Source organism: Drosophila miranda, chromosome 4, assembly GCF_003369915.1.
Source record: "Drosophila miranda strain MSH22 chromosome 4, D.miranda_PacBio2.1, whole genome shotgun sequence".
Lineage (NCBI taxonomy): Eukaryota > Metazoa > Arthropoda > Insecta > Diptera > Drosophilidae > Drosophila > Drosophila miranda.
In genome coordinates, this window is record NC_046677.1 from 14,066,910 (window position 1) to 14,092,395 (window position 25,486).

General features: G+C 49.7%; 12 protein-coding genes across 12 annotated transcripts in view; 7 read left to right on the forward strand and 5 right to left on the reverse strand.

The window, feature by feature from the left end:
* Window positions 1–12,829, reverse strand: part of LOC108162626 (centaurin-gamma-1A) — a 61,949-nt gene extending 49,120 nt beyond the window's left edge. Inside the window, exon 1 of the mRNA XM_017297449.2 lies at window positions 12,054–12,829. Within this exon, the coding sequence (XP_017152938.2) occupies window positions 12,054–12,411 (358 nt within the window). The 5' untranslated portion in view covers window positions 12,412–12,829. The remainder of the gene's footprint in view (window positions 1–12,053) is intronic.
* On the reverse strand, window positions 15–1,097 carry LOC108162627. Its single transcript, XM_017297450.2, has 2 exons — window positions 894–1,097; window positions 15–817 (listed from the first exon to the last, which is right to left on the reverse strand). Exons 1-2 carry the CDS (start codon window positions 1,039–1,041, stop codon window positions 69–71), a joined length of 897 nt encoding a protein of 298 aa, XP_017152939.2. The 5' UTR covers window positions 1,042–1,097; the 3' UTR covers window positions 15–68.
* Window positions 1,247–2,302, reverse strand: LOC108162628. Its single transcript, XM_017297451.2, is given in 4 exon segments — window positions 1,247–1,878; window positions 1,951–2,092; window positions 2,095–2,115; window positions 2,180–2,302. Coding segments are annotated over 4 exon segments (861 nt in total). The 5' UTR covers window positions 2,286–2,302; the 3' UTR covers window positions 1,247–1,286.
* Window positions 3,897–6,013, forward strand: LOC108161119. The gene is made up of 4 exons (XM_033392851.1): window positions 3,897–4,037; window positions 4,111–4,670; window positions 5,156–5,252; window positions 5,314–6,013. The coding sequence occupies exons 1-4, from the start codon at window positions 3,968–3,970 to the stop codon at window positions 5,964–5,966; spliced, it is 1,380 nt and encodes a 459-aa protein (XP_033248742.1). The 5' UTR covers window positions 3,897–3,967; the 3' UTR covers window positions 5,967–6,013.
* On the forward strand, window positions 7,515–8,274 carry LOC108162632. The gene is given in 4 exon segments (XM_033392546.1): window positions 7,515–7,626; window positions 7,682–7,963; window positions 8,019–8,082; window positions 8,085–8,274. Coding segments are annotated over 4 exon segments (531 nt in total). The 5' UTR covers window positions 7,515–7,587; the 3' UTR covers window positions 8,231–8,274.
* Window positions 12,830–12,886: 57 nt separating the features above from the next.
* LOC108162631 (probable 28S ribosomal protein S23, mitochondrial) lies at window positions 12,887–13,733 on the forward strand. Its single transcript, XM_017297454.2, has 3 exons — window positions 12,887–13,022; window positions 13,086–13,247; window positions 13,312–13,733. Exons 1-3 carry the CDS (start codon window positions 12,979–12,981, stop codon window positions 13,673–13,675), a joined length of 570 nt encoding a protein of 189 aa, XP_017152943.2. The 5' UTR covers window positions 12,887–12,978; the 3' UTR covers window positions 13,676–13,733.
* On the reverse strand, window positions 13,682–14,638 carry LOC108162629 (DNA-directed RNA polymerase II subunit RPB3). Its single transcript, XM_017297452.2, has one exon. The coding sequence runs from the start codon at window positions 14,552–14,554 to the stop codon at window positions 13,727–13,729; it is 828 nt and encodes a 275-aa protein (XP_017152941.1). The 5' UTR covers window positions 14,555–14,638; the 3' UTR covers window positions 13,682–13,726.
* A 265-nt stretch (window positions 14,639–14,903) lies between these two features.
* Window positions 14,904–15,410, forward strand: LOC108163160 (glutamyl-tRNA(Gln) amidotransferase subunit C, mitochondrial). Its single transcript, XM_017298280.2, has one exon. It carries the CDS (start codon window positions 14,940–14,942, stop codon window positions 15,384–15,386), a length of 447 nt encoding a protein of 148 aa, XP_017153769.1. The 5' UTR covers window positions 14,904–14,939; the 3' UTR covers window positions 15,387–15,410.
* Window positions 15,362–16,542, forward strand: LOC108163159 (DNA polymerase subunit gamma-2, mitochondrial). The gene is made up of 2 exons (XM_017298279.2): window positions 15,362–16,076; window positions 16,140–16,542. Exons 1-2 carry the CDS (start codon window positions 15,383–15,385, stop codon window positions 16,532–16,534), a joined length of 1,089 nt encoding a protein of 362 aa, XP_017153768.2. The 5' UTR covers window positions 15,362–15,382; the 3' UTR covers window positions 16,535–16,542.
* LOC108163157 (origin recognition complex subunit 5) lies at window positions 16,491–18,065 on the reverse strand. The gene is made up of 2 exons (XM_033393062.1): window positions 16,901–18,065; window positions 16,491–16,831 (listed from the first exon to the last, which is right to left on the reverse strand). The coding sequence occupies exons 1-2, from the start codon at window positions 18,002–18,004 to the stop codon at window positions 16,547–16,549; spliced, it is 1,389 nt and encodes a 462-aa protein (XP_033248953.1). The 5' UTR covers window positions 18,005–18,065; the 3' UTR covers window positions 16,491–16,546.
* A 505-nt stretch (window positions 18,066–18,570) lies between these two features.
* Window positions 18,571–20,367, forward strand: LOC108163158 (actin-related protein 2/3 complex subunit 1A-B). Its single transcript, XM_017298278.2, has 3 exons — window positions 18,571–18,673; window positions 18,739–19,014; window positions 19,085–20,367. The coding sequence occupies exons 2-3, from the start codon at window positions 18,942–18,944 to the stop codon at window positions 20,143–20,145; spliced, it is 1,134 nt and encodes a 377-aa protein (XP_017153767.1). The 5' UTR covers window positions 18,571–18,673; window positions 18,739–18,941; the 3' UTR covers window positions 20,146–20,367.
* Window positions 20,368–20,650: 283 nt separating this feature from the next.
* LOC108163696 (DNA polymerase subunit gamma-1, mitochondrial) lies at window positions 20,651–24,598 on the forward strand. Its single transcript, XM_017299129.2, has 3 exons — window positions 20,651–22,695; window positions 22,761–23,583; window positions 23,647–24,598. The coding sequence occupies exons 1-3, from the start codon at window positions 20,724–20,726 to the stop codon at window positions 24,311–24,313; spliced, it is 3,462 nt and encodes a 1,153-aa protein (XP_017154618.2). The 5' UTR covers window positions 20,651–20,723; the 3' UTR covers window positions 24,314–24,598.
* Window positions 24,599–25,486: the final 888 nt, after the last annotated feature.

The following is a 25,486-nucleotide window of genomic DNA, read 5'->3' on the forward strand; positions in this document are numbered from 1 at the left end:
CTGGCTTGGAGGACTTAGGAATTCATTATCTCGATAAAGTTTTTATTGAAAGCGCTAGGATGATGAGCTTAGGCCCAGGGATCGGCTTGGGGGTCACAGTCGACGACAATTGGATCGTCCTCCTTCTCGTCATCGCTGCTGGAGAGGATCAGGTCCACAAGAGTCCAGAAGTCCTTGCCCTTGAGCATCTTGTTCACGGGTGGCACGATGGTGTCCTCGATGGTGTCGGAGATGGTCTGCTGGTTGTCGTTGATGGCCTTGACCACCACATTCTCCAGCTGCCTGTTGATGGCGCGATTGATCTTGCCGTGGCCCATAAAGCCGCTGATGTCCGACTCGACGGACTCCAGCGAGATGGTGGTCTTCAGCGAGGTGATCTTGGCGGAGCCCCACAGCATGGGCAGCTTGTACTTGAGGGTGCCGGTAATGCGGAGGTTGTTCAGGTCGAAGAGCAGGTCCCCGGTGCCCTCGTACTCGACGGACAGGCCCAGCTGGCGCAGGGCGTCGATCAGGGTGTCAGTGCTGTACCTCTCGGCGGTGGTGTCGATGTTCTTGAACAGAAAGTCGAAGGTCACCTTGCTGGTGATGATGTTCAGCTTGAACTTGGTGATCTCGAAGTCGTCCAGGCCGGCGATCTTCAGGTGGAACAAGTTGTTGAGGGTCTCGAAGATGCCGCGCTTGAAGTCCAGGTCGAACTCGTTGACGCGGAGAGGGGCCAGCACGGGGATGCCGTACTGCGGCCAGCCGCATTCCATCTGCTTCTGCAGCTTGCGGATGAAGCGGCGTGCTTGCCACGACAGAATGAATTGGGGGGCAACTGCGGGCATAAATGGCGATTTCCACATTTATTCAACTGTCCAAGGTGGGGGATGGGGGGTCGGGAGGAGTCTTACCTTCCACACCCTCGGGCTCGGGCTCGGCGAAGAGATCGATGTCGCCATTCTGGTCGGCCAACTCGAGCAGACGCTGCTCCACCCGATTGGGCAGGGTGCCGGCGGCACAGACTGCCACCAGGCAGGCCAAGACTACCAGGAAACGCATGTTGATTGTGGCTATGTGGCTATGTGGCTGTGTGGCTGTTAGTAAATGCTTACTGAAACGCCTAGCCGCCGGCGAGGGCCTTTTATACCCGATCCAATCAATAATCGAAATCCGGGGCGATAAGAGGATAACGGGGAGGCACTGGATGGCCGGGGAGATAATGGGGCGGAGAAATGCGCTAATTAAAACGTAGATCGTGGTCGTGTAGGAGGTTGAATTGCTTTTTATTTGCTTGTGCTTGTTCTTCAGGCTGTCCGCCTCGACTCCACGGCCAGCCAGGGGGCCGGAGTGGGGCTGCAGCTGCCGGAGACTATGGACAGCATCGAGAGGAGATACCAGATCTTGTGGCCCTTCAGCTTCTGGTTGATAATGGGCACAAAGACCTCCTCGATCTGCTTGCTGATGGCCTCCTGCTGGCCGTTGATGAACGCGGGCACCTCGTAGTCGATCATGTCGTTGATGAACTCGTTGATCCTGCCGTTGCCCATGACGCCGCCGATGTTGGAGGACACGCCGCCCAGTCCGATGGTGCACTGGAACTTGGAGATCTTGATGGAGCCGAACAGGAAGGGCATCTTGTACTTGAACTGGCCCTGGATGGACAGGTTCTCCAGCGCGAAGGACATGGGGCCGGTGCTCTCGTAGCGCACGCTCAGACCCAGCTGCCGGAGCATGTCCACGAAGGTGTCGGTGTTCAGGAAGTGGGCGCTGGCCTTCAGCTGCTTGAAGTTGAAGTGGAACTGCACCTTCTTGCTGAAGGTGTAGCTGACCTTCAGCTTCTTGATCTCCATGTCGTCCAAGCCATCGAAGCGGAAGCGCAGGAACTGCAGCAGCGTGCTAGAGTTCAAGATGGAGTTAGTTTCCGTTTCCGAATCCGAATCCGCATCCGCGTTCCAGACGCTGACTTACTCAACAACGGACTCGGCCAGATGGATCTCCAGATTGGCATTGGTGTAGGGGGCCAGTGGGGGGATACCGTACTCGGGCCAGCCGCAGGGCATCTGGTTGAGCAGCCCCTAGATGGCCTTCTTGGCCGATCCGTTCAGAATCAGCCCTGGGTGTCGGGCTGCGCAGCTGCGGCCATGCGAGTCCCAAGAGAGTAAATATCGGTCACTTCAGATTCTAAGAGGACACTTACGATTGCGCTCGACCAGACGGTCCCATTCCTGCTCGCTCAAGAGCTCCACCTCGTACGCCGCGACGTAGGCCAAAAGGGCCACAAAGACATAGGCGAAAGCTTTCATGGTACAGCCAGCTGTTGAATGCCAACAGGCGGGGCTGCCTTTTATACCCAGGCGCCTCGGACACCCCCGGAAAAGTCGGAGAAGCAGGAGAAGTTTGCCGGTGGGACGGGGGACCAGACGGCGGATCGACTACTTAAGCTTAACAGCTAAATGGTAATCACGACGCCTGATTAGCCGCGTATTGCCGGAGCAGATCGGATTTGACGATACGCTCCCGATTTGGAGGGCAGGAATTCAATCATTGCTCGAAGGGTACCCGCCCCACCGCACCGTGCCGTGCCGAACCACACAAGTGGCTTGTTTTGGCCCAATCTCTCGCAATTGGCCAATCGAGTGTCAATATCGCATCAAAATACGAGAATATATGGCCTATCATTTCGACATAGACAAATGGCTTGGGCCGTTGGCTTTGGCTACCAAAAACTGCGTCAGACGACGACTCCATGCAGGTGTCCACCGGATTACCCGCCGATCTAATCAGTCCTCCTTCCTCGCTCGATTGGGGGTACATTCCGTGTGCGCACAGAGGCGTTGCGGGTCTGTTCCCGTACGTGGTGCTGTAAAGACCCGATAGGCCAATGTCTATCTGGGGTATTACAGGGAGAAAGAGCTTCAGGGCGCAGGTGTTGGTATAAGCCTAAACCTTATTATATGGCGGCCATAATAGCCCCCTTGCTAAATCCTTTAAATAAATCAATCAAGTCCATCGGCATTTAATCACACTCGAACATTTTTTGTGATTATTAATCAAGCGACAAACAATTCGCAGACTTTAGATCCAGAGAAATGCACGGACTATTTTAGTCCGAGCCACTGGCATTCTTTGTGCTCGATTCCGTAAATAAAACCGCCACGAAGATCGATCCCTGCGATCGATCCCGCCATTCCACCAGACTCCCATTCACGCAGATGCTCCCAGTTCCACTGCGAATGTTACATCGCACATTCACGTGTGACTGGCAAAAAAAAAACAGCTGATTTTTCTGTTTTCAATCAGTCTAAGATCCAACATTTCCGATCTCCATATATTATCCGATATATTATTCCGAATCACTCATGCAGAATGGGGTCTGTTCTGCGTCTATTCGTTTATGGGAAACTACATATTTCGCATTATTTGATGTGGCCTGGTGGAACAGGTGGCGGAGTCACCCCAACCTCTGCTGAAATTGCTAACTGATATAAGTCTGCCTGGTAATAGACATCGGAACTTTATAGAGAATGAATCGTGAATCAACCCATGGGCAGGGAATGGAAATCCTAATCCTCCTCCTAACGAACCTTTGATTACTCACTCTCTCTTTGTCTCTCTCTCTCTCTCTCTGAATAAAGGAAAAGTTTCATTAGAGAGTTTTATCCCTTCTCGAGATCTGATCGTTATTTCCTCGGGCTAAGTGGCCTGATTTATATACCTAATCATCGAAATTAAAAATTGGCCAACGGATCGGGAAGCCATAGCCCAGAAGCAGTCCCAGAGCCAGATAAGACAGCAAATGGGCATCGATCGAGTGTCGCTAATCAAATCGTACTCGAGACCAGCAGAGAGGCCGAGAGGCAGGGCCTTATCGGCCCCCACCTGGGCGTGTTTCTATAAAAAGCTGACGGCCCGTCCGAACGATTGAGTAGTATAAATACGGTTCGTACTGCGATCAGTTTGTAGGACTCAAAAGTCAGCAGCAATAATGAAAATCTTCGTGGCTCTCTTGGCATTCGTTGCCTTCGCCAGCGCGGCGTCCGTGGGCGAGCCGATCGGTAAGTGAAGAGTCTAGCCTCTCTCTGTGACTGTCTCTGTCTCTATAATCTCTAAAATGTAACGATTTATCAGATTCCCAGTCAATCTCCAGCACCATTGAGGATCTGATCCATGGCATTCAGGAGCAGATGCCCTGCGGCTTTGCCGGCCTGGGCATTCCCCCACTCGCCCCCCTCAGAATCGACCACAAGAACATCGACATCGACACGAGCGCCTTGAAGGCCAAGGGCAGCATCGACCACTTCCGCCTGAATGGCATGGACGACTTCGAGATCGACGAGATGAAGGTCAATGCCCTGACCAGCAAGGTCACCTACAAGTTCACATTCCGCAACGTGAACGTGGACACCAGCTACGACCTGACTGTGCTGCTAAAGAAGTTCGGCTTCACCATCAATTTGATCGGCGCTGGACACGCCAAGTTCGCCATCAAGGACATGGTCATCTGGGGCACCCTCAAGTACTCCCTGGGCGTCCTCTCCGGCAAGCTGACGCTCAAGTCCCTGGAGGTGCGCACCCACCTGGGCGAGGTCGACTCCGAGATTGAGGGCATCTTGGGAGATGGCGCGGTCAACGAGAAGATGAACCTGTACCTCGCCGAGCCGTCGAGATGGCGGTCAACGAGAACGAGGACCTGATCAGCGACACCATCGAGGCGATCGCCCTGCCCGTGGTCAACAATGTGCTCGACGACATCAGCGTGGCCGATATCATCGCCGGATCCGGTGGTGAGGGTGGCGAGAAGGAGGTCTGCATTCCCCCAGAGCTCGATTGGTGAATAAATCCACGCACTGATTAAAATGAGCTAATAATTATTCACGATGGTTCTTATTTTCCCTGGTTTCCTGTCTGTTTTCCCACTTCACCATCCATGGAGATGTAGATACATTCGCATTTGATAGATTTGCAGCACTTATCCAAAGCTTTCCTTATCGGGCGGGTTGGGTGGCTATAAAGCACTTTGCCAAATTATTTGCCGATTAGCGAGTGCTACTACATATGTTTAGAGATAGTTTATCTGGCCGATGAGGGGCCTATATAAGAGACAGGGACTGCGCTGGGCCTTGACTAGTGGTGTTTTAGTCACTGAATTAGTAAAGTCGTGTCTTGTGCCTGATTAAAGATGAAGTCCTGTGGTTTGATTGCCGTTCTCCTGGCCCTGGCCCTATCCCTGGGCCACTGCCAGGGCGCCGAAGTGGCCGAACCGCTGGCTGGTAAGACCCTAATGTACGACTGGCTGTGGCGAGAGGCTAACTAAACAAGAATTTCCCCTAGTTGAGGGTCGCTCCGTGAGCAGCGAGATCCTGGAGCTACTGGAGGTGTTTAGAGGTCTTCTGGAGACGGGCTATGGACCCATGCCCAAGCTGGCCCCCGCTGAGATCAAGCACCAGGCCTTCCAATTCAGCACCGGAGAGTTCAGCGCCAACGGAGAAATCAACGACTTTGTGCTGGAGGGCCTAAACGGCTTCGAGGTGATCATCATGAACGTCGACCTGATCCGGAGTCGCGTCGACTTCGAGCTGAACTTTGGGAGCATCAACTTCACGACCCTGTACCAGGCCGATGTGGGCAGTGGGTATCGGATGAAGCGCGAAGGAGGCGCCTACATGGCCCTGGAGGACTTCAACCTCAAGGGACGGATCAGCTACTCGCTGGGCGTCATCTCGAGTCAAATGAAGGTCAAGAGCATCCTCGTCTACCCCTCGGTGGGCAATGTGGCGTCGGAGATCGAGAACCTCTCCAAGTATCGCATCTTCAACCGCAAGCTGAACGAGATCGTCGAGGAGTTCATCACGCTGACGGTCAACGAAAACACCGACTTCGTGGCCAATTGGCTCAACGAGATGGTGACCCCCCTCTGCAACGAGCTCATCGGGGATCGATCCCTGAGCGACCTCATTGGCATTATTACCGGCGCAAAAAACTAATGCACGACTAAGAAACAATAAAACCGATCAAAATTTCCCATTTTAAATATAGTCTATAATCGTTCGGCTCTGCAGAAGGCTGCCATAAACCCGTTGTGTTGTTTGGAAGCCCACCAGCAGCTGCCAAACAGAGGAGCCAGCCATTAATTTGCTTAATCTAATCGCTCAGATTAGGCTCATAATCGCATTTCCTTTGCAAAGCTTGATTATTCCAGCAAGAGTCGTCCGAGAAGGGTACGACTGTAGAGCAGTCCCTCAGCAGCACGTGTCCGAGGCCAGAGCCAGGGGCAGTGCAGTACAATACTCTGGTGCACAGCATGGCCCTGCGCTGGAGCCCACTCTGGGAATCAGAGCGGGGAGCTCCTGGGCCGTCTACTTGTATGATCTACATGATTGATTGCCAATTGATTGGCTTTGGTTCTGGCGATTTTCTTATGATTTTCTTATGCAATGTATGCCGGAAAAAAAACAAACAACATGAAAATGTAAAATTACAAGTAATTGGATAGTGCAACATGATATCTACAGCAGAACTACATACATGTCTGCGCGGCTGCAATGAAGTAGTGGACCTTTTTTGTGGGTAGTTCTTAAACAATCAAACCAAAGCTAATTAATTATTTATAATTTGTTGTTTCAAGCTACAGTACTTCTATGTGGGTCAATTAATATGTATATATGTATATTGTTATGATATTAAACGCCAAATGACAATTCTACATTAATTCTACATGAATTCTACCATCAGTTGTTCGTGGATGCCCAAAAGTATGCTACAAATAAAATACACGAGATTCAGTTGGCATTGGGCCCCTAGCAGTATGCTACGAAAAGTATATATCAACGAATAGTTTCCCGGAAAATGATTTTCTCTATCTGATAATTTTTCTAATCAGAATATTATCATTATCATTTATCATTAGATCATTGCGGTATCATTAGAGCCTTAGATCATTCGGTTTCCCTAAGTTGGTCGAAATCTTGATCAGGGTATTACCAGATTTGACTGTAGGCTCTCAATTCCTCACAAAGATTTCTACAAAAGATGTTGACACGCTGAATGAATGTACCTTTTTATTTAAAAAACTAATTCCTAAGCTGCTACGCTGGTGGCAGGTACACACTACATTGAACATTTTCTACTTCTTATGAACCAATCAGATGATACACTATGAGCATTAGCTCTATTCTGGCACCAGTAGGAGGCGGCCTTGAAGACCCAGAATCTAGACCAATCTGTAATATACTGTATGTTCGTACGTACATATGTGCATATGTATATATGTATGTACTTAGCATTACTCTCACTCTCTGGAAACGTGCCGAAAATCCGCGCACATATGTACGACGCAATAATACAGAATTCTGAAAATTCATTGAAAATAATTATCACCATCCACGGAACCCTCGCTGGGAGAGAACTAAATTGTATTCTAAAGCTGCAAAGCCTTCGGGCGCTTATCAGCAGCTTCCTAGGCAAATCGAACAGCCCATCGCTTCCACTTGAATATATGTATGTATAGTACATATGTACATATATTTTGTCCGATACTCAGTTCGTAATCGACATCCAAAGACTGAGGACGCAACTGCATCTAGAGTCTAGACCCAACACTGGAGAATGCTGCTCAAATATATCCCCATGCTGCTGCTGGCTCAGGTGAGTGCAGGCGATAGTCCCCCGCCCATCACCGACCTATCAATCTCTCTGGCAGCACGTGCTGGCGGCACCCACATCTCGCGATCCGCCCTCTGGCAACGGGTCGGACGATCCGGTCCAAAGGCAACTGGAACAGGAGGCCCGCCAGGAGACAGTCCTTCTGCTGAACGCCCTGTTCCGAGCACAGATCGCATACTTCACGGAGGTGAAGGCCAAGCTGAGTCCCCAGTCGAAGAGGGCCGGTGACATAGATCGTTACGTGTCGCGCGTGAACGAGGCCATTGCGGAGAACGATCTGGACAAGAAGGATCAAATATGGCTCGATATCTTCGAGGAGGTAAGTGTGGGCTCTCGCTGGACTAAGACCTCTCACGGATTTCCCTCCAATTTAGTTCAGGAAATCCCCATTGCTGCTGAACCGACAGTCTGAAACGGGCCTCAGCGATGACGAATACAAGGCCTGCTCACGGACGGGAAACTGCAGGAGATCTCAAAGAGTTTCGTCTCCGATGTGGCGGCATATTTCTGGAAAATGGCCAAGCTCAGTGGCAGGGTCGTGGAGAACCACATCGAGGGGCTATCGAGTGACACTAAACATAACTGAACACATAACTGAACCATCAATAAACCCAAATCTGCGACACTCGATTGGAATATCTCTCGTTTGCCGCGATAATCTCGTCCCATTATCCCATCTTTGGGATGATTCGATCTCCAGAGTGGAATTTTCAATTAGAGAGCGTAAACTTCACACTTTAACCGTTCTCCGCTGTCATTCAACACTTCTGTAGGTTGCCGTTTCTGTAGGTACAGTGCGTTCAATAACAATATAGCCTGACATATCTACAGCTTTTGCACAGTATAGAAATAGGCTTTAATTAACTTATAATGTGTGGCATGTCATTGAACAGTTTCGAAACGCAATATACTCGAACAATACAGTGCACGAGCATTGCAGGAGGAGGCAGAACCAGAACCCTCAAACGGAATGATAAATTTCTCCATAGCTGTCACGATTTCGTGAATCATTCGCCGGCGGGCAGGCGGGCAGGCGAGCAGAGCACCAAATTCGGGCACATTATGAGACTTAATTGCCTCGCCGCAAAATTCTTTCTCGAATTTGCATTTCTTTTGTTCAGCTTTTATTGAAAATCGCAACAAATTGTTGTGCAATTCCGAGCGACAAAAATAGCAAATGCCAGCAAAGTGCACGATACTATTTTAAATGCAATTTGTGTTAAAAATAAACGAGACTCGCGGATGGGAGAGTGGCAGAGTGGGAGTGGGGACGGGGGATTGGAGATAGGGGAGTGGGAATCGGACCTGGGGGGGCCTGAGGAGCCCGGGGCTATAGCGGCACAGCAGTCGTTGATATTTTTTCCCCCCAATCTCAATGGCATCTCCGTCCGTGTCACGCTATCGAGCGTATCGACGCACAACAGCGATTGTTCCACTTCCGAATGACACAGACAGAATGGCAGTGGCGGCGGACCATAATTCTTTTGACAATCCGCATGTCAATATTATTGTACAATTAAGAATAAATAAACAGCAGTTCCGAGAGCGAGTCCGCAGACCGATAAGAGGGGCCTGCCCGGCACTTGACGGAGATACGTATCATCGGAACTTCCCGCGACGATGGTCTGAGGCGGAGGAGGAGGCTGCCGCATTCTTTTAAAATACTTTTGCAGTTATTTTAAAGATAACAGCCCTAAAAAAAATATGCAATTATGAAGAGAGCCCACAAAGAAGCAAAACGACAGCCTCAAGAAAGAACTTTTGGCACAAGATAGCGAACGAACGAATGTATTGATAAGAAACACAGAAAATGTATCAATTTGATTAACTTTGATTGATATACGACATCAATTCCATGCATTTAACCAGAAAAGAGCAAAGGAATCACAACTTCTGGAAGCTCAGGCCTAGCTCCTTACCCCACTCCTTACTCCTTATCTATCGGTACTTTCATTCTCATTATAGAATTGGAATTACAGAATTATAGAAACGGCAGGCACACGCCTCAGTTGGTGATTGTGAAGAAGGTCTCTATGGGACTGGAATTATTCTCAATTTAAAGTACACTTTTGAGGTTGATTCCATTTTACATCTAATATGTATGTATACGAGTATATTTACACTCCGATTTTTGTCACAGATCCATTCGAAAAATACCGAAGAGAATGCCCGAGAACGCCGAGCGATCCAAAACAACATATTTGCATGTCGTGTGCATGATTAAGCTTACTGATGTTCGTCTTAAGCTTCGCTGACAAGTGGTTTTGTTGTTCTGTTAGACTGCTTATCAAAGCCTAATGGGAAAAAGTAGCGCAAGAAGTACGATATTGCTGGATTCGAAGTTATCAAATATCGATATTGTTCCATTAGAAACACATTTATTCGATTATGGTTCCACAGGGGTGTGTCCGTTCACTTATGAGATATTATCTATAATATCTATAATATCACTTATCTATATTACTACTGCTTACTATTTATTATTATTTATTTAATTGAGAACCATTCTTGACTGTAACATAGCTCTTATTAATAGTTAATATACCCATTGTGGTCAAAGGGTAAATGTGCTGGTATTGTAATCCCAGCAAATAGTCGATGGGGCGCTAATTGCAATCGCTTTAATGGGAAAGCCGGGAGGCCGGGAGGCCGGGAGGCCGGACACCGTTGCGGGCCATTTGAGATAAGAGAGGAAATTTGTTTTTTGACTACCGCCAGCGGCGCTTTAGTTGATTCTTGTGTTGTATCTGTATCTATATCTGGGGCCCCCGACTATTACTTTTTTTATTCACAACAAAATAAACAAACAAAACAAATAAATATATGTGTGCATAGGTGGGTACGAGTACATGCATACCCGGAGATACGCAAGTTATTTCTGTCCATAGAACTAGTAGGTATTGGGTATTAGGTATTGATGTGCTGATATCGTGCAAGCCATTGGGAGTTTAAAACCTGGTCTTTTTGTGGTTTATTAAAGCTTTGCTAATATGCAAATCGGTGTGACACATGGAGCCCCACGGACAACAGCCATTGATTCCATTCCGAAACGAATTCCATCAAACAAAAGAAGTTCCTCTTCGAGTTTTGTTCAGCTTTTACTTAAGTGCCTTCGACCTTCTCCCGTTATTGTTGGAGCCTATAAATAAACAAGCATTTCGAACGGAAAATGCCAATAGTAGGTTTTGCTTTCAGGCCACAAAACAGGCCAAAACGTAGAAAGGCCATGCGATAATTGTACCGACTGTTAGATGCCCATTCCTCAGCTCACAACATACATATGGTATATGTATGTAGATGTAGATATATTGAAACATTTCATTCGTATCCGATTTGGATAAAATATCGCTTGTCCGTCACCCATCGATGAACGGACGAAGCATACCCCTGTGCTAATGCCCGAGAGTATCGAGGGTATCGCGGGTATCGAAGGCATCATTCATCATTCTGTCCCATTCCCGATTCTCGATTCCCGCAACGACAAACGAATTAGAATCGACAATAAGAAAGTCGCGTGCAAAACTGTCTATTGGATTTGTCTCCTCTCGTGTTTCCCACATACATATTTATGTATGTATGCAATGTACATATGTATCTGGTTTGCACGATAAGAGCGCGGACAGAAAAGCCATGTTCTACAGTCAACAACAGCAACAGCAACAAAAACAAAAACAAGGGCAGGAGGCAGGAGACGGCCTCTGACGATTTTGTTTACATTTTCGGGGAGCCGCGAGAGATTTTCTAATAAACCATTTTAGAACCGGTTTTTGGTTTTCGGTTTTCGTTTGTGAGCGGATTCGGATTCGGTTTTTGGATGTTGCTGCTGCTGCTGCTGCGAGAGGAGGAAGACGAAGAAGAAGAAGGTAGCATTGAGCATCAAATTTCATGCCCCGCACATTGAGGTGGCTCTGAATCTGAATCTGAAGCTGAAGCTGTGACTGTGGCAGGGGCACGGAACACGACACACACACAGACACAGACACAGACACAGAGACACATTGGAAATTGGGCAGAAAAGCTTGTTTTAAACAAATAGCGAAGCTCTTTCTTTTTGGAAACGACAACGACAACACTTTCAATAGCCCTCTTATATTCCCGTCCGTCTGTTCCGCTGTTCCCGCTTCAATGGACATTTTGGCAACAATCAGAAGGGGGTTGGCACTGGTTGCTTCATAGATTTTCGGTCAGAGATTAGCATAAAGCACTCCAAACAAAGGCAACCACAAGTCCAGTCCATAACAAATAACAATGGAGGCAGCCAGAAGAGGTGTGGAACATGTTTAATCAAGAGATTTCCATCTACTCTAAAGGAATCTATCCCAGGAAGGGTCTTGACCCATACCCACATTATGCGCACATTATGCGCGAAATGCAGGAAAATTTAATTCAATGGTGGGACTTGGACTCACCTTCAATGCAGACCACATGGTCCCGAATGGATTGGGCTATCTGGGCATCGGATAGGGGCAGCAAATCGATCAGATCGTATATGGCATAGATCGATGGGTGGACGCTCTCAAAGCGCTGGATCTCCTGGCGTATGGCTAAGGAGTTGCTTATCAGCGGCTGCGGGGGCTGGGGGGCTACCAGCATTGAGGAGGACGATGAGGAGGAGGCCGATCGATCCCCTAGTAGCTGGGTGGTTGTGGGCGTCTGATTATGATGACGCTGCTGCTGCTGGGGCTGGGGCTGGGGCTGCGTCAAATGATGGCTCTGGAGCTGAAGCTGGTGCGGATGCGACAACGAGTGCGGATGGTAGTTACTCATTGCGGAGGCGTCAAAATCGAGAATTAGCCAACGTTTTTAATTAACTTAAATTGCGTCCGATCGAGCAGGGTAAATGTAAACTAAACACATACACACGCAAACGCACACGAACACGCACACGGCATACGACACTCAAACGATGGCACAATTTTCCTGAACCGCGACGCGCAACAACATTTTCCAAAAACACAATCAAACGACGGCACGACGACGATATGGGGTGGCTCCACAGCACGCACTGTCAATTGGGATAGTGGTCAGACGAATATCTGTAGGACAATTCCGGAGTCAACTCAATTCAATAGATCGATTTTTACACCTGCACAAACAATCAAAACACAGCAAAAATTACGGTAGTTCACGACGGAGCAGCGCAGCAGCGTTTTTCTCTGCTGGAATCTGCGGCAAGTGTGACCGTACCGGAGTAACGGAAAATGGGCTCACTACTTGTTTCGCTGCCAATTCGATACCAGCCGGCAATTCGATACCAGTATCGATACCTGCGTACAAGAATCTGCGTGTCGTAATATTTAATATTAATATTAAAACAAACAACTACACGTTATTATGGCGCAAAGCAGGCTCGAGAAAATCGGAACCATCTTTACTAGGTAAGCGGCGGCCCGCAATGCCCCGACCACACTGATAACACTTGTTTTTTTTTTGTTTTAAAGAGTTCAGGGTCTGCTGCGTGGGGGTGCAATGAAAACGGAGGATAAACCCATCTGGTATGACGTCTACGCCGCCTTTCCACCTAAGGCAGAGCCCCGATACGACAGGCCTGCTCCCGAGGTGCCGGTACGCAACATATTCTATGCCGAGGATGTAGTCAGAGCGTATGTTCCACACTGTTGGCCATTGCCCAGACCAGAAATAATTTGTCTATTTGTCCGTGCACAGGAAGCTCCACAAGCAGAACAGACCCAATGAAACGATATCCCTGTTCGACAACAAACGGAGCACGCAGTCGCAGCAGTTTATGCAGATCTACGAAAACCTAAAGTCGCAGGGAGCCCTCGATGAGCAGAGAATATACGAGACGGCATTGGACTTGTTGGCGGAGCAGCGGCAGCAGTCCCGGCTGGACGCCACCTCGGAGGAGCCTGCTGTGGCAGGCGTCGAGCTTGACGTGGAGACGAAAAGCCAGCTAATGAGCGACTTCATGGAGGCTGGCGGGCAGCAAACCAAGTCCTCAAGCCCGCCCAAGGAACGGAAAAAGGACAGCGGCGTGGGCATAAACATAGACAGCTTGTTCAAGGATTAGTCGAAATGGTTTATAAACTAAGAATATATATATTTGTTGTTTGTATACATTTCAAACAGCCAAGGCATCGTTTTGCGACTCGTGGCTGAGCTGCGTCTGCAGATTGGAGAGCTTGTTCTTCAGCACCTGAACGCCCATAATGACGATGTTCTCCGGCTTAAGGGCCCCCGAGGACTCGACGTTGAAGAAGAACTTGTTCGGTTTGGCCTCCCAGTTGTAAGGGGCCTCGAACTGATCGTCCTCTAGTTCGGTGTGCTCGCTCTTGGGCCACTCGTCCGGCTTGGGGTAGAGGGTGTGCCGCATGCAGTTGTCCGGATCGTATTCGAAGCACACGCCGGCAGTGGGATTCCACTTGGCGTGCTCCTTTCCAAAGCCCTTCTTGGCATAGGCCCGCAGCTTCAGTTCCTGTCCCTTGCGCAGTTTTATAATTAGGATCTCGTCACTGCTTTCGCCGTATTCGTTGTCCTCCTCTCCCTGGTTGCGAGAGGTCACCGGCAGTACTTTTGGATTGCTGGACTTCAGATCAGCGGTGGTAACGTGGCGCGTCTGCTCCTCGCTGCACTTTACGTCGAGGGTGAACTCCACGCTGCATTCGGGGCAGAAGTCCAGGCAGATGCAATCCCGCGTGTACTGGAGCCGCTCGACCACATCGTCGGATATCAACGGAATCAGGCCAATGCGATGGGCCAGAAACTCGTCCGACAGCACTGTGGAGTTGGCCTCTAGTTGCACCCAGTCGATGGCCAGCGTTGGAGTCTCGGCAATGAAAACGCGCCGCAGGCTGTTGGCCACGCTCAGTTCGGTGTCCTCCAGCACAAATTTCACATTGTCGTCCGTTAGTTCGGTTATCTGCACGTTGGGTTGATTGGCGTAGGGCATTATTGCTAGTTTCTGTTTTGTTTTTGTTAAAAAAAAATGAAAAGTGCCGCAGAAGTAAAAGAGCGGCGAAGTAGTGATGGTAAATGCGGCACAGATCAGAAAAAAAGGTTGAAGTATTTTTCGGTTTTTTGGTATTTTTTGGTATATTTTAAAATAATCAATAGCAGCATCGATATATCAATTTTATAATCAATAACAGCATCGATATATCAATTTTATAATCAATAACAGCATCGATATTTAGAACTTGAATTCGTCAGTATATTTACGGTATATTTTTTAAATGATATGGTATATTTCGGTATATTTCTGAGGGTCGGACGGTATATTTTAACGATAAATCCGCGGTCACACTGATTCCGGCATCCATTGATGTTTTTCCGAAATGTTGCGTGTTTTTAGTAGACGTTTCTATTGCAAAATTGCAGCCAAAACGAATTTTAAGCCGGCCAAATTGGACTTCAAGGACCTACGGCACGCTACAAAGGTGCCACAAACGCCGGTGGACACAGTCTTTCCAGAGACAACCGCCAACAGAGTGGAGATTGATACAAAAACCATTCAATTGCTGGAGCGCCTCTCCCTGGTGGATCTGGATAGCGAACAGGCATTTGCCACGCTCAACAGTAGCATCCAGTTTGCGGACAAGATAGCTCACATCAATACGGAGAACGTTCGGCCGCTGTACACCGTGCTCGAGAACCAGCAGCTCCAGTTACGCAACGACGAGGTGAAGGAGGGTGACTGCCGCGTGGAGCTGCTGAGAAACGCCAAGGTGACGGACGAGGATTACTACGTCTCGCCGCCTGGCAATATTCCGCTGGAACAATGAGTCGTCTGAGTCGCTGCTTCAGGTGTTTGGAATCCGCTGGCTTCTTCCGCGTCCTAGACGACAGCCACGTCGAACTCCTTTCGCACGGGCACGCCTATGCCGATCTGCTGAAACAACAGTGGCTAAGTCTGCGGCCCCTGTCTGCCCATCTGGGCACCAGCCATTCCACTGAAGCCGTTTCCTCGACGCACCTCCAGCGTTTTTCATTTTCCCGCACCGAACTATTCCGTTCCCACTTCCAGCAGCTGGTTCAAGAGCATCCCCGAAAGGCAAAATGTCCCACACTCCTGAAGCATCTGTGCACTTCCTACTCCTGCCAACCCAATCCTTTCCTTAGGCACAAGGCTCCTGTTACGCATTTGATTACCGACTTTTTGGTGGAGCCCTATCGCGCCCTGGAGCACTTCTATAATATGCAGCGCGAGAGCAAGATTTGGTGGATGAGGTACTCCTCGAACCCCAGTCGCTACCGAATCGTTCCCCACGAACTGCCGGAGGAGGCGGATGCCAAAGACTGCCAAGGAATCGACATTATATCCAGCTACGGCAAAGAGGGTAGAGTGGCAGTGGAGCAACTGAGCCTGGTGATGCTTCACGGCGATGATTTCCGACTGCCCGATGCGAGGACGGACCAGTCCCTGCTGCCGGCTGTCATACGATCCGTAATTGAACTGGAAACAGCCACCTGCGGTAAGCACTTGGAATTCTCCATAAAATTTCTTTAAATGGATCGTTAATATTCCGCTCGGACAGCTCTTCTTCTGGATGGCTGTGACCATGGGCGCGAGACGCAATCCCTACTGCTGAATAGGGTGCTGGCACCCTATCAGTGTGGAATCGCCTGCCTGGAGGTCGATCCAGCCCAGGCGGGAGACTTGCGCGACCTTTGCCTTCACATAAAAGACGTCCTCCAGAGGGCAGGGCTGCGCCTGTGCCAGGGAGTGGGATATGCCCTAACTAAGGATGCTTCCCAATTGACGGAACATGTAGACGAATCAGATATGCTGGGTGTGCCTTATACGCTGCTCTTGAGCGAGCAAACTCTGCAAAACGGACTGCTGCAGCTGCGCAGCCGGGACACCAGGCTGGCGGAGACCATACACATAAGCGATGTACCCGACTATTTATTGAATATATTTAAACACTGAGAATCGAACCCCCTACATGAAATCGCAAAGATATTGGCGCACGTTGAAGCCGACCACCTTGCCGATGTGGAGCACAAACTCGAGGCCTACCGTGCACTGGAGCCGGGCCGAGCCGTCCATGATGTTCTGTTCGCCGGAGACAAAGCTGAGCAGCTTGAGGTGCACCAATGTGGAAATCTGGGACAGCAGGTTGCAGGTGAGGCCCACTTTCTCCTCAAGAATGGCGTAGAAGATGGCCAGCAAGCGATCTATGGTGAAGGATTTGGGTCCCAGGGTCGTGGACATCTTTTCCGTAGTCTGGAAAAAAGTTTATTGGACCGTTAAGAAAACACTGAGAAGGGCATAGATGGGTGTGGATGAACGAACCTTGGCTCTGGCATTCACCGTCTGCATTCTCTTGCGCTGCTTTCCATGATGCTTGACGAACAGTCGCTTGTCCTGGTTGGCGGAGTTGTGGCTGGCCAGGAAGGCGGCAATAAGCAGATATTTGGCGTAGTAGGGCAACTCGAGCGACTGCGCCAGCTTGCGAACGCTTTGATCCTCGATGGGTGCCGATCCCTTCTGCTCTTCCGGAGGCTTTTCTGTTCGCATGTATATCTGGGTGAGCGCGGATCTCAAGGGTCCGGCAATGTGTCTCCACAGCCGGGAGACATCTGTAGACTCCACCGTTCCATCTAACACAGGCTCTAAGTAAATGGAGAAACATTTCCTGGCCGTCAACTGCAGCTCGGGCACGTCTCGGCAAGCCTTGTAGAAGACGCTGAGGAAGAGATTTAGGTAGTTGCTGTAAAAGTCCTCGGTGAGGGCCGCTTTGCAGATCGCGAGGCGCTGGACATCCTTTGAAAATTGCTCAAGGAGGTGCCCTCGCACCTGGAAAAAGTCCGAGCCGAGAATACGCTGGGTCTCTGCCTTGTTGTACTGGGCCAAATGGAGGCTGATAACTTCAGTCAGACCCGTTTTGTTATAAAACTTTTCGAAGGGAATCTGGGACAGGAGAATCACACAGAGATTGAGGCTGGTCAGCTGCTGCAGTCGCAGCAGAACGGGTAGAACGTTTGCATCCATGTCTCGCAAGCGCTCAGCGTTGTCCACGGCTATCAAGAAGCTCTGGGATCTCCCTCCCTGGTCATGCCAACGACGCAGCTGCTCCACAAACTCCAGCATGTTGTCGGCGCGAACGGATTCCTCTGTGCACTGACGCGGAGCTAGTGTATCCAGCATATTCTCCAGCATTATTTTTGTGGTATAGCACTCGATGGCATTTAGTTGGGCAATGCGAACTCCTTGCTGCCTGCTGCACTCTCGGAGGAATGTTCTGGTCAGGGCTGTTTTCCCCGTCCCACTGTGACCGAACAGATAGAGGGCGGATGGATAGTCTTCCCGGGAGTCGCCAATCAGCTCGCCCAGTGTTTTGATTGCTCCCTCCCGGCAGGGAAACAGCGGCTCCAACGCAGCGCAGATATTTTCCATTTGCGATTTGCTTACCAACAGCTGCAGGGGATAAAGCGCGCAAAAGTGCGAGCATTTTCCAGCACTGTAACCGATTGCGCCGGCATGCAATCGATAGTGGGCCGCAATCATGTTTGAGACCAGTGATGCCAACTTATTATCGGGAAAAAAGAAAACATAACCAATGGTTTTAAACATTTTTTATTAAAGTGATATTGAATATGCCTTTTACCGTATTTCCATTAACTCATCTAGCCCTGTGGAATTAGGTTCAGATTCGCATTCGTACCACATGAATCTATAATTATTAGTCTTTTCGTGTTCTGAGCAGCATTTTTCAAGTCTCCGCAAGCCATAACTATATGTTTTAATACAAATTGGAATATCCTTTCACGGAAAATAGCACAAGATTTTGTTAGCTTAGCAAAGTCGGCCTGTTTTGGAATCTCTAAATTACCTGGTATGGGCAAATATCGGTAAAAAATAATGATGAATCTGCCACATTTTCATACTCTTCACACATTAAAAAAGCATTTGTAAAAAATCAACCATTCCCGATTCCCGCAATTCACAAGTTTTTCCCGAGATGGCCTCCAAAAAAAGCCAGATCTTACGGGAAATAGCTAAATCGGCAGCCCTGTTCGAGACATCGAGGGCAGAGTGTGTCGATATTTTTGCAGCTCTATTCGGGTGATTAATTTCTGCACTTTGCATTTTGGAAAGGTTTTTCAATACGTTTGTGTTTATTTCGGCAGGAAATTCGCAGTTCTCCTTCTTTCAAAGGCTAGCTTAATCGTGTAGACGGCCCAGAGTCCGCGATTAAAACTAGAGAGAAGCGCCCAAGCAGAAACAACGCCCACTCGGTTCCGTTCCGTTCCCTAACTCGGTCATCAAACTCCGGCGAATCAAAACTACGTGTGTGGTTGGATCTTGCGTTGCGTGCATTTATTCCTCAACAATGGCCGAGACATTCACCTTTGGCACCTCCCTGGCCTCAATAACATGCCACGCCTGGAACAAGGACCGGACGCGTAAGTTTGCTTCCGACCGACGGTCGGGCATTTGGAGCTTACTCATTCATGACTCATTGCTTCCCCACAGAGATTGCCTTATCGCCCAACAACCATGAGATCCATATATACAGCCGCGATGGCAACGACTGGAAGTTGGCCGACGTACTGAATCAGCACGATTTGCGGGTCATGGGCATTGATTGGGCCAAAAACACCAATCGCATCGTGAGCTGCGCAGCCGACCGGAATGCCTATGTGTGGACCCAGGGCGAGGACGGCAAGTGGAAGCCCACGTTGGTGCTGCTTCGAATCAATCGCGCCGCCACATGCGTCAAGTGGTCACCGGCGGAGAACAAGTTCGCCGTTGGCTCTGGGGCTCGCCTAATCTCGGTCTGCTACTTCGAGTCGGAGAACGACTGGTGGGTGTCCAAGCACATCAAAAAGCCGATTCGTTCCACCGTGACGTCCCTCGACTGGCATCCGAACAACGTTCTGCTGGTGGCTGGATCCACGGACTACAAGGTGCGCGTATTTTCGGCCTTCATTAAGGATGTCGAGGAAGCGCCCACACCCACGCCCTGGGGTAACCGAAAGCCCCTGGGCCAACTGATGGCCGAGTTTAAGAACTCTCTCACCTCAGGCGGAGGCTGGATCAACAATGTGAGCTTCTCCAGCGACGGCAACAAGGTCTGCTGGGTAGGACACGACAGCTGCGTGAGCATTGCAGATGCCACCAATGGCAACACCGTCATACGCCTCCGCACCGGCTACCTCCCCTTCCTGTCCTGCGAATGGGTCTCGCCCAACTCCGTCGTTGTGGCAGGCTATAGCTGTGTGCCGCTCCTGTATAGCCTCACGGCGGACAACAAACTGGTGCTGAGCGGCAAGCTGGACAAGTCGCAGAAGCGGGAGTCCAGCGGAATTACTGCCATGCGCATCTTCCAGTCGATGGACCGCAACATGCGCACAGAGAACACGGACACTGTGGTGGACTCCATCCACCAGAACGCCATCACCAGTGTGCGCATCTATGCTGGGGACAAATCCAGCGCAAGCAAGGTGTCCACCTCGGGCGTGGATGGCCAGCTGGTCATCTGGACTGTGGAGCAGGGCGGCATCAACGGCGGCATGCGCAACCTGCAGATCTAGTGTGTAATATGTTAATATGTATGTTAGAGTGTTGGCCTGGCCAGGTGCGCAGTATTTGCCAAAATGTTTTCCAAAATCGCTTTTCTTATCGTTTGTACCGTGTGAAAGCCGTTTTATATAAATTAACTGAAGAGATTGTTATTTTCTCGTACTTCCACAATAGTTCCGAAAGTCTGTATATGTGTTTTAAAGTGTTTCCCCTCTATTGAAAAATGAATAAAATGTGTTTTTATTCTCAAAATCTGCCTAGCGGTAAATTTTTGAATCCTATTCGATACTTGAATGAGTTGGGCGGTCGGCCTCTTTTCAGAGCAACCGATCGATGAAAATCGATAACTGGATTTTGATTTCTAATTGCATTTAATTATAATTTTCTAGCTGCTCAGCACAAAAATGTATTGCGGAGTTGGAACAAACGGAACGTAAACATTCACAAAAATTCAAATTAAATGCCTTTTATTCGGAATAAAAATTAGATTCCTCAGCTATCGACTCGATAGCTTCGTACCGAAACATCGATACTTTGGATTTATTTTTGTGTTTGTTTTGCAATTAAAAATAAAATGATTTGATTTATAATGCAACTCCGCCTGATACGTTCCTATGCCAGCAAACCCAGACGGGAACATTATGCCAGTAGCACCGTCAAGATATATCGCAAGGTAAAACCCCTGCCACAAAAAGCCGCCAAAGCAAAACAGCATCCACAAAATGCAAATGTGGAAGAGGAAACAGCACCCGAGTACTCGGAGAACCTCGTCAAGGTTCAGATGATCTCGCAAAACTTGCACAGGCAAATATTCCCGCAAACATCCCGCTACACATCGGAGGAGCAGAGAGCCGCCGCCAGGCAGTACAAAGAGGAGCTGCACCGCCATGGAGTCGACATCGAGAGCAGCTCGCCAATACCGGATGTGCAGCTGAAGTTGCCCGCGTTGCAGGGGCAGAATATTGAAGAGCACTTCCACAGCATAGCCAAGCAACAGGTGGAACCTTATGAGGAGCTATTGCTGCCCCTGGTGGACTGCCATGAGCTGCCTTCGAGACCGAAACGCTGGGCGTTTCTTGCCGGCTGGACAGCCTACGACCCTGACGATGGCACAGCCACACCCGTCAAGCAGCCCCTGGAAAAGGGCCTCGTCTTCGATGTGGAGGTGTGCGTCTCTGCCGGTCAATCGCCGATTCTGGCCACCGCAGTCAGCACGAAAAGATGGTACTGCTGGGTCAGTCCGAAGCTGACCAAACATCGTTTGGCTGTGCCAAAAGTGGAACCCTGTGATGTGGGCGCGGACTTTGAGCGACCGCACTACACTCTGGATGAGCTCATACCCCTGGGAACTGGGGGACCCGGTCTGGTGGTGGGCCACAACGTTTCCTACGACAGAGCGAGACTGAGAGAGCAGTATCTGATCGAGGACTCTGGCACCCGCTTTGTGGACACCATTTCGCTGCACATGTGCGTCAGTGGGGTGACCAGCTACCAGCGGGCAATGCTCAAATCAAAAAAGGAACCGGCTCCCGAGGACCTTGGCTGGCTGGAGCAGAGCTCCCTGAACAGTCTCCTCGAGGTCCATCGTCTCTACTGCGGTGGGGAGGCGCTGTCCAAGGAGCCACGGAATATTTTTGTAGAAGGCACACTCGATCAGGTGCGGCACAATTTCCAGTTACTAGTCAACTACTGCGCCGGAGATGTGGAGGCCACTCACCGCGTGCTGCGGGTGCTCTATCCCATGTATGCCGACCGCTTTCCGCATCCTGCCTCCTTGGCGGGAATGCTGGAAATGGGCTCTGCCTATCTGCCGGTCAATTCGAACTGGGAGAGATACATACGCGAGGCCCAGCTGACCTACGAGGATCTCAGCATCGAGGCCAAGTACCACTTGGGCCGTCGGGCCGAAGAGGCGTGCTCCCTGCTCTACGATGAGCAGTATCGCAGCAATCTCTGGCTCTGGGACGAGGACTGGGGAGTGCAGCAGCTGAAGCTGAAGCAGCCTCCCAAGCGCAAGCCCTTGCCGAGAGCGGATCGTGAAGAGTCCGACCTATCCACTGAGCAGCGGCGCCTCTATGCCAAGTTCCAGCACCTATACGATCAGCGGTCCTTGCTCCCGGCTCGACGTCCTCTGCTTCCAGGCTATCCCCAATGGTACCGCAAACTGTGCCGTAAGCCTCCCACTGGCCACAAGACTGACGACGGCGAGCAGGAGGATGAACAGTGGACTCCAGGCGCCAGCGAGATCAGCACAGGTATGCAGATTGCCCCTAAGCTGCTTTCCCTCTGCTGGGAGGGATATCCCCTTCACTACCAGCGGGAACACGGCTGGGGCTTCCTGGTTCCCTTTCGCAGCGATGCAGCGGGAGTGGATCGAATCCCAATTAAAGAGCTGCTAGAACGCTGTGCCGTACCAGAGTTTGCGCGGCAGTGCGCCTCCGCGGCGGAGAGCGATCTGGCATTCGCCATGCTGCCGGGACAGCTAGAGGAACATCTGGCAAAGAGGCAGCACTACAAGAAGCTCTCTCAGAAACAGCAGCGCCTAGAGACCCAGTACCAAGGTGCGTCTGTACCTAGCTAAGCATATGAATGTCCTTATTGAAATGTATTTCTGTACGACTTCCAGGTTCTGGCGTGTGGTGCAATCAGGTGCTGGACGATTGCTGCTTCTTTCTGAAGCTGCCGCACAAGAACGGACCGTCGTTCAGGGTGGGCAATCCGCTGTCAAAGGACTTCCTCAACAAATTCTCGGAGAATGTGCTCACCAGCGGCGATCCCTCGTGCCAGGCTGCGGCGCGAGTCATCGACATTGCTCGCATGATGTCCTACTGGCGCAACAACCGAGATCGCATCATGGGTCAAATGGTGGTCTGGCTGGAGAAGGAGTACCTCCCGTCAGAGCTGGTAGATGGTGGCAATGGTGGGAAATCCTACGGCGCCATTTGTCCCCAAGTGGTGGCCTGCGGGACCCTGACCCGACGTGCCATGGAGCCCACCTGGATGACGGCCTCCAATTCGCGTCCGAATCGCCTGGGATCGGAGCTCCGTTCAATGGTGCAGGCCCCACCGGGATACAGGTTGGTGGGCGCCGATGTCGACTCGCAGGAGCTTTGGATAGCCTCTGTGCTAGGCGATGCCTACGCCTGCGGGCAGCACGGAGCGACGCCCCTGGGCTGGATGACGCTGAGCGGCAGCAAGGCGAATGGCAGCGATATGCACTCTATCACCGCCAAGGCCGTGGGCATATCCCGTGACCACGCCAAGGTGATCAACTATGCGAGGATCTATGGAGCTGGTCAGCAGTTTGCCGAGACCCTGCTCCGTCAGTTCAATCCCACGTTCAGTGCATCGGAGGCCAAGGCTAAGGCCATGAAAATGTTCGCCATCACCAAAGGCAAGCGAGTGTATCGTCTCCGCGAAGAGTTCCACGACGAATTAGAGGACCGAGCGTAAGTACTGAAGTACCAGCGAACCGACGATCCTCCAGTTAACAGTTAACCCTTCCCCCCCAGATACAGCGGCTATGAGGCCTCTCGTTTGGCCCTGCAGCGGAATCGGACTTTGGGCGAGGTGTTCCACCGTCCAAACTGGCAGGGGGGCACAGAGAGTGCCATGTTCAATCGTCTGGAGGAGATTGCTACGGGAGCTCAACCGAAAACTCCCTTTCTCGGCGGCCGACTTAGTCGTGCGCTCGAGTCGGACGGCAAGCCAGAGCAGGAGCAGCGCTTTCTGCCCACCCGCATCAATTGGGTGGTGCAGAGTGGTGCCGTCGACTTTCTCCACCTGATGCTCGTCAGCATGCGCTGGCTGATGGGACCACACGTCCGCTTCTGCCTCAGCTTCCACGACGAGCTTCGATATCTGGTGCAGGAGGACATGGCTGCCAAGGCGGCCCTGGCAATGCATATCACCAATCTGCTCACTCGCTCCTACTGTGTGTCCCGCATCGGCCTCAACGATCTGCCCATGTCCGTGGCATTCTTCGCCTCGGTAGAGGTGGACACGGTGCTCCGGAAGGAGTGCACCATGGATTGCCAAACTCCTTCTAATCCGCATGGCCTGCGCATCGGGTATGGCATCCAACCGGGTCAGAGTTTAAGCGTAACAGAGGCCATTGACAAGGCCGGTGGCAGTGATGTGAGTCAATGGCCATGGATCAGGCAGCAGAAGCAGCAGTAGTCTCCCACTTCAGTGTTTTCTGTAATTTACTGAGCAATGGAACTCAATTCAATTCAGAACTCAGGATTTAATATAATATAATTAGTTTATAATGTTGCGACGTAGCATTAAATTTTTTCATTTTTATTTCATCTTTCATAAATTGAAAGCTAATTCCCAGCTATTTGCAAAAAAAAAAAGGGAACCTTTTGTTGCAACAAAAAACTCCAAAGATACATATTGTTACTTTTATACGGTTCGTATTTTCCGGGTTGAGAATATAAAACAGAGAGTACATACACCATACATAGAGACTTTATTAGATTGGGGACTTTATTACTAATCCTTACACACCTTTCTAGTAACCTTTCTGTTTATTTTGAATGCATTTCTAGTTCTCTTAGAAACTTTCGTGCTAATCATCCTCGAATATTAGTCTAACAGCTATCTTTCCTGTATGCTCGCGTAACAGCCTTCTGCTGGTGTCACACGGGCCACTTGACGGTGCAGTAAGTGCATCGCCTCTTGAAAAATGCAGTCATTGCATGTCAACGCCCACGTACATATGTGTGTGTACATGTTTATTTTCTATAATTTTAAATAATTGTTTTTCATTTGGGCTCATCCTGAATGAGTATACAATTCATAAAACTAAAGTATATTTTTTAGAGCGCCCGCTGTTCAGATCCATGAAATCTCCAACATTTTCGGTCGGGAAATGATTATTTCTGTAGTTAGTTGGCTTTCGAGCTCCTTCGATATATATTTATATATTTTCTTTTAAATTACAATTGCTTATTATGTTAATTATTTCCTTTTCATGTGAATTAATAACAGCCCATTGTGAGCTGGATCTCGAGTTCCTTCGAAATGTATAGTTTTTCTGTTAAAATAAAAAAATTGCTTTCCCTTTTTCCTCAAATTTCACGCTGTTTCTCTAACCTTATTGAATTGTGTGATTGGTAGAAATGTGTTTTTATATCGCTTTCTATTTGGCCCAATTTAATGTCGATCCCTTGTTTTTCGTCATCTAAAATTAGTCCGACAATTAGTTAGCCGGTGTGTTTGTGGGCTCACGTCTTGCTGCTGTGATTAATCCCACTGCAGCTTCATTGACCATCGACAAATGTCTTAAAAGCCTTATGTAGGTTAGCTAGGTAGAGGTGGCTGCCACACTTAGACCAGTTTCGCCAC

Coding starts and splice junctions, on each gene's coding strand:
- LOC108163158 (XM_017298278.2), top strand. CDS start 18,942: ATGGCCGAGACATTCACCTTTGGCACCTCCCTGGCCTCAATAACATGC. Junction 19,015..19,084: donor CTGGAACAAGGACCGGACGC/GTAAGTTTGCTT, acceptor GCTTCCCCACAG/AGATTGCCTTATCGCCCAAC.
- LOC108163159 (XM_017298279.2), top strand. CDS start 15,383: ATGAGTCGTCTGAGTCGCTGCTTCAGGTGTTTGGAATCCGCTGGCTTC. Junction 16,077..16,139: donor ACTGGAAACAGCCACCTGCG/GTAAGCACTTGG, acceptor CCGCTCGGACAG/CTCTTCTTCTGGATGGCTGT.
- LOC108161119 (XM_033392851.1), top strand. CDS start 3,968: ATGAAAATCTTCGTGGCTCTCTTGGCATTCGTTGCCTTCGCCAGCGCG. Junction 4,671..5,155: donor GGCGGTCAACGAGAACGAGG/ACCTGATCAGCG, acceptor TCTTGTGCCTGA/TTAAAGATGAAGTCCTGTGG. Junction 5,253..5,313: donor AGTGGCCGAACCGCTGGCTG/GTAAGACCCTAA, acceptor AATTTCCCCTAG/TTGAGGGTCGCTCCGTGAGC.
- LOC108162631 (XM_017297454.2), top strand. CDS start 12,979: ATGGCGCAAAGCAGGCTCGAGAAAATCGGAACCATCTTTACTAG. Junction 13,023..13,085: donor ATCGGAACCATCTTTACTAG/GTAAGCGGCGGC, acceptor TTTGTTTTAAAG/AGTTCAGGGTCTGCTGCGTG. Junction 13,248..13,311: donor GCCGAGGATGTAGTCAGAGC/GTATGTTCCACA, acceptor GTCCGTGCACAG/GAAGCTCCACAAGCAGAACA.
- LOC108162629 (XM_017297452.2), bottom strand. CDS start 14,554: ATGCCCTACGCCAATCAACCCAACGTGCAGATAACCGAACTAACGGAC.
- LOC108163160 (XM_017298280.2), top strand. CDS start 14,940: ATGTTGCGTGTTTTTAGTAGACGTTTCTATTGCAAAATTGCAGCCAAA.
- LOC108162627 (XM_017297450.2), bottom strand. CDS start 1,041: ATGCGTTTCCTGGTAGTCTTGGCCTGCCTGGTGGCAGTCTGTGCCGCC. Junction 818..893: donor CGAGCCCGAGGGTGTGGAAG/GTAAGACTCCTC, acceptor TTATGCCCGCAG/TTGCCCCCCAATTCATTCTG.
- LOC108163696 (XM_017299129.2), top strand. CDS start 20,724: ATGCAACTCCGCCTGATACGTTCCTATGCCAGCAAACCCAGACGGGAA. Junction 22,696..22,760: donor CCTAGAGACCCAGTACCAAG/GTGCGTCTGTAC, acceptor TACGACTTCCAG/GTTCTGGCGTGTGGTGCAAT. Junction 23,584..23,646: donor GACGAATTAGAGGACCGAGC/GTAAGTACTGAA, acceptor CTTCCCCCCCAG/ATACAGCGGCTATGAGGCCT.
- LOC108163157 (XM_033393062.1), bottom strand. CDS start 18,004: ATGGAAAATATCTGCGCTGCGTTGGAGCCGCTGTTTCCCTGCCGGGAG. Junction 16,832..16,900: donor CGGTGAATGCCAGAGCCAAG/GTTCGTTCATCC, acceptor ACTTTTTTCCAG/ACTACGGAAAAGATGTCCAC.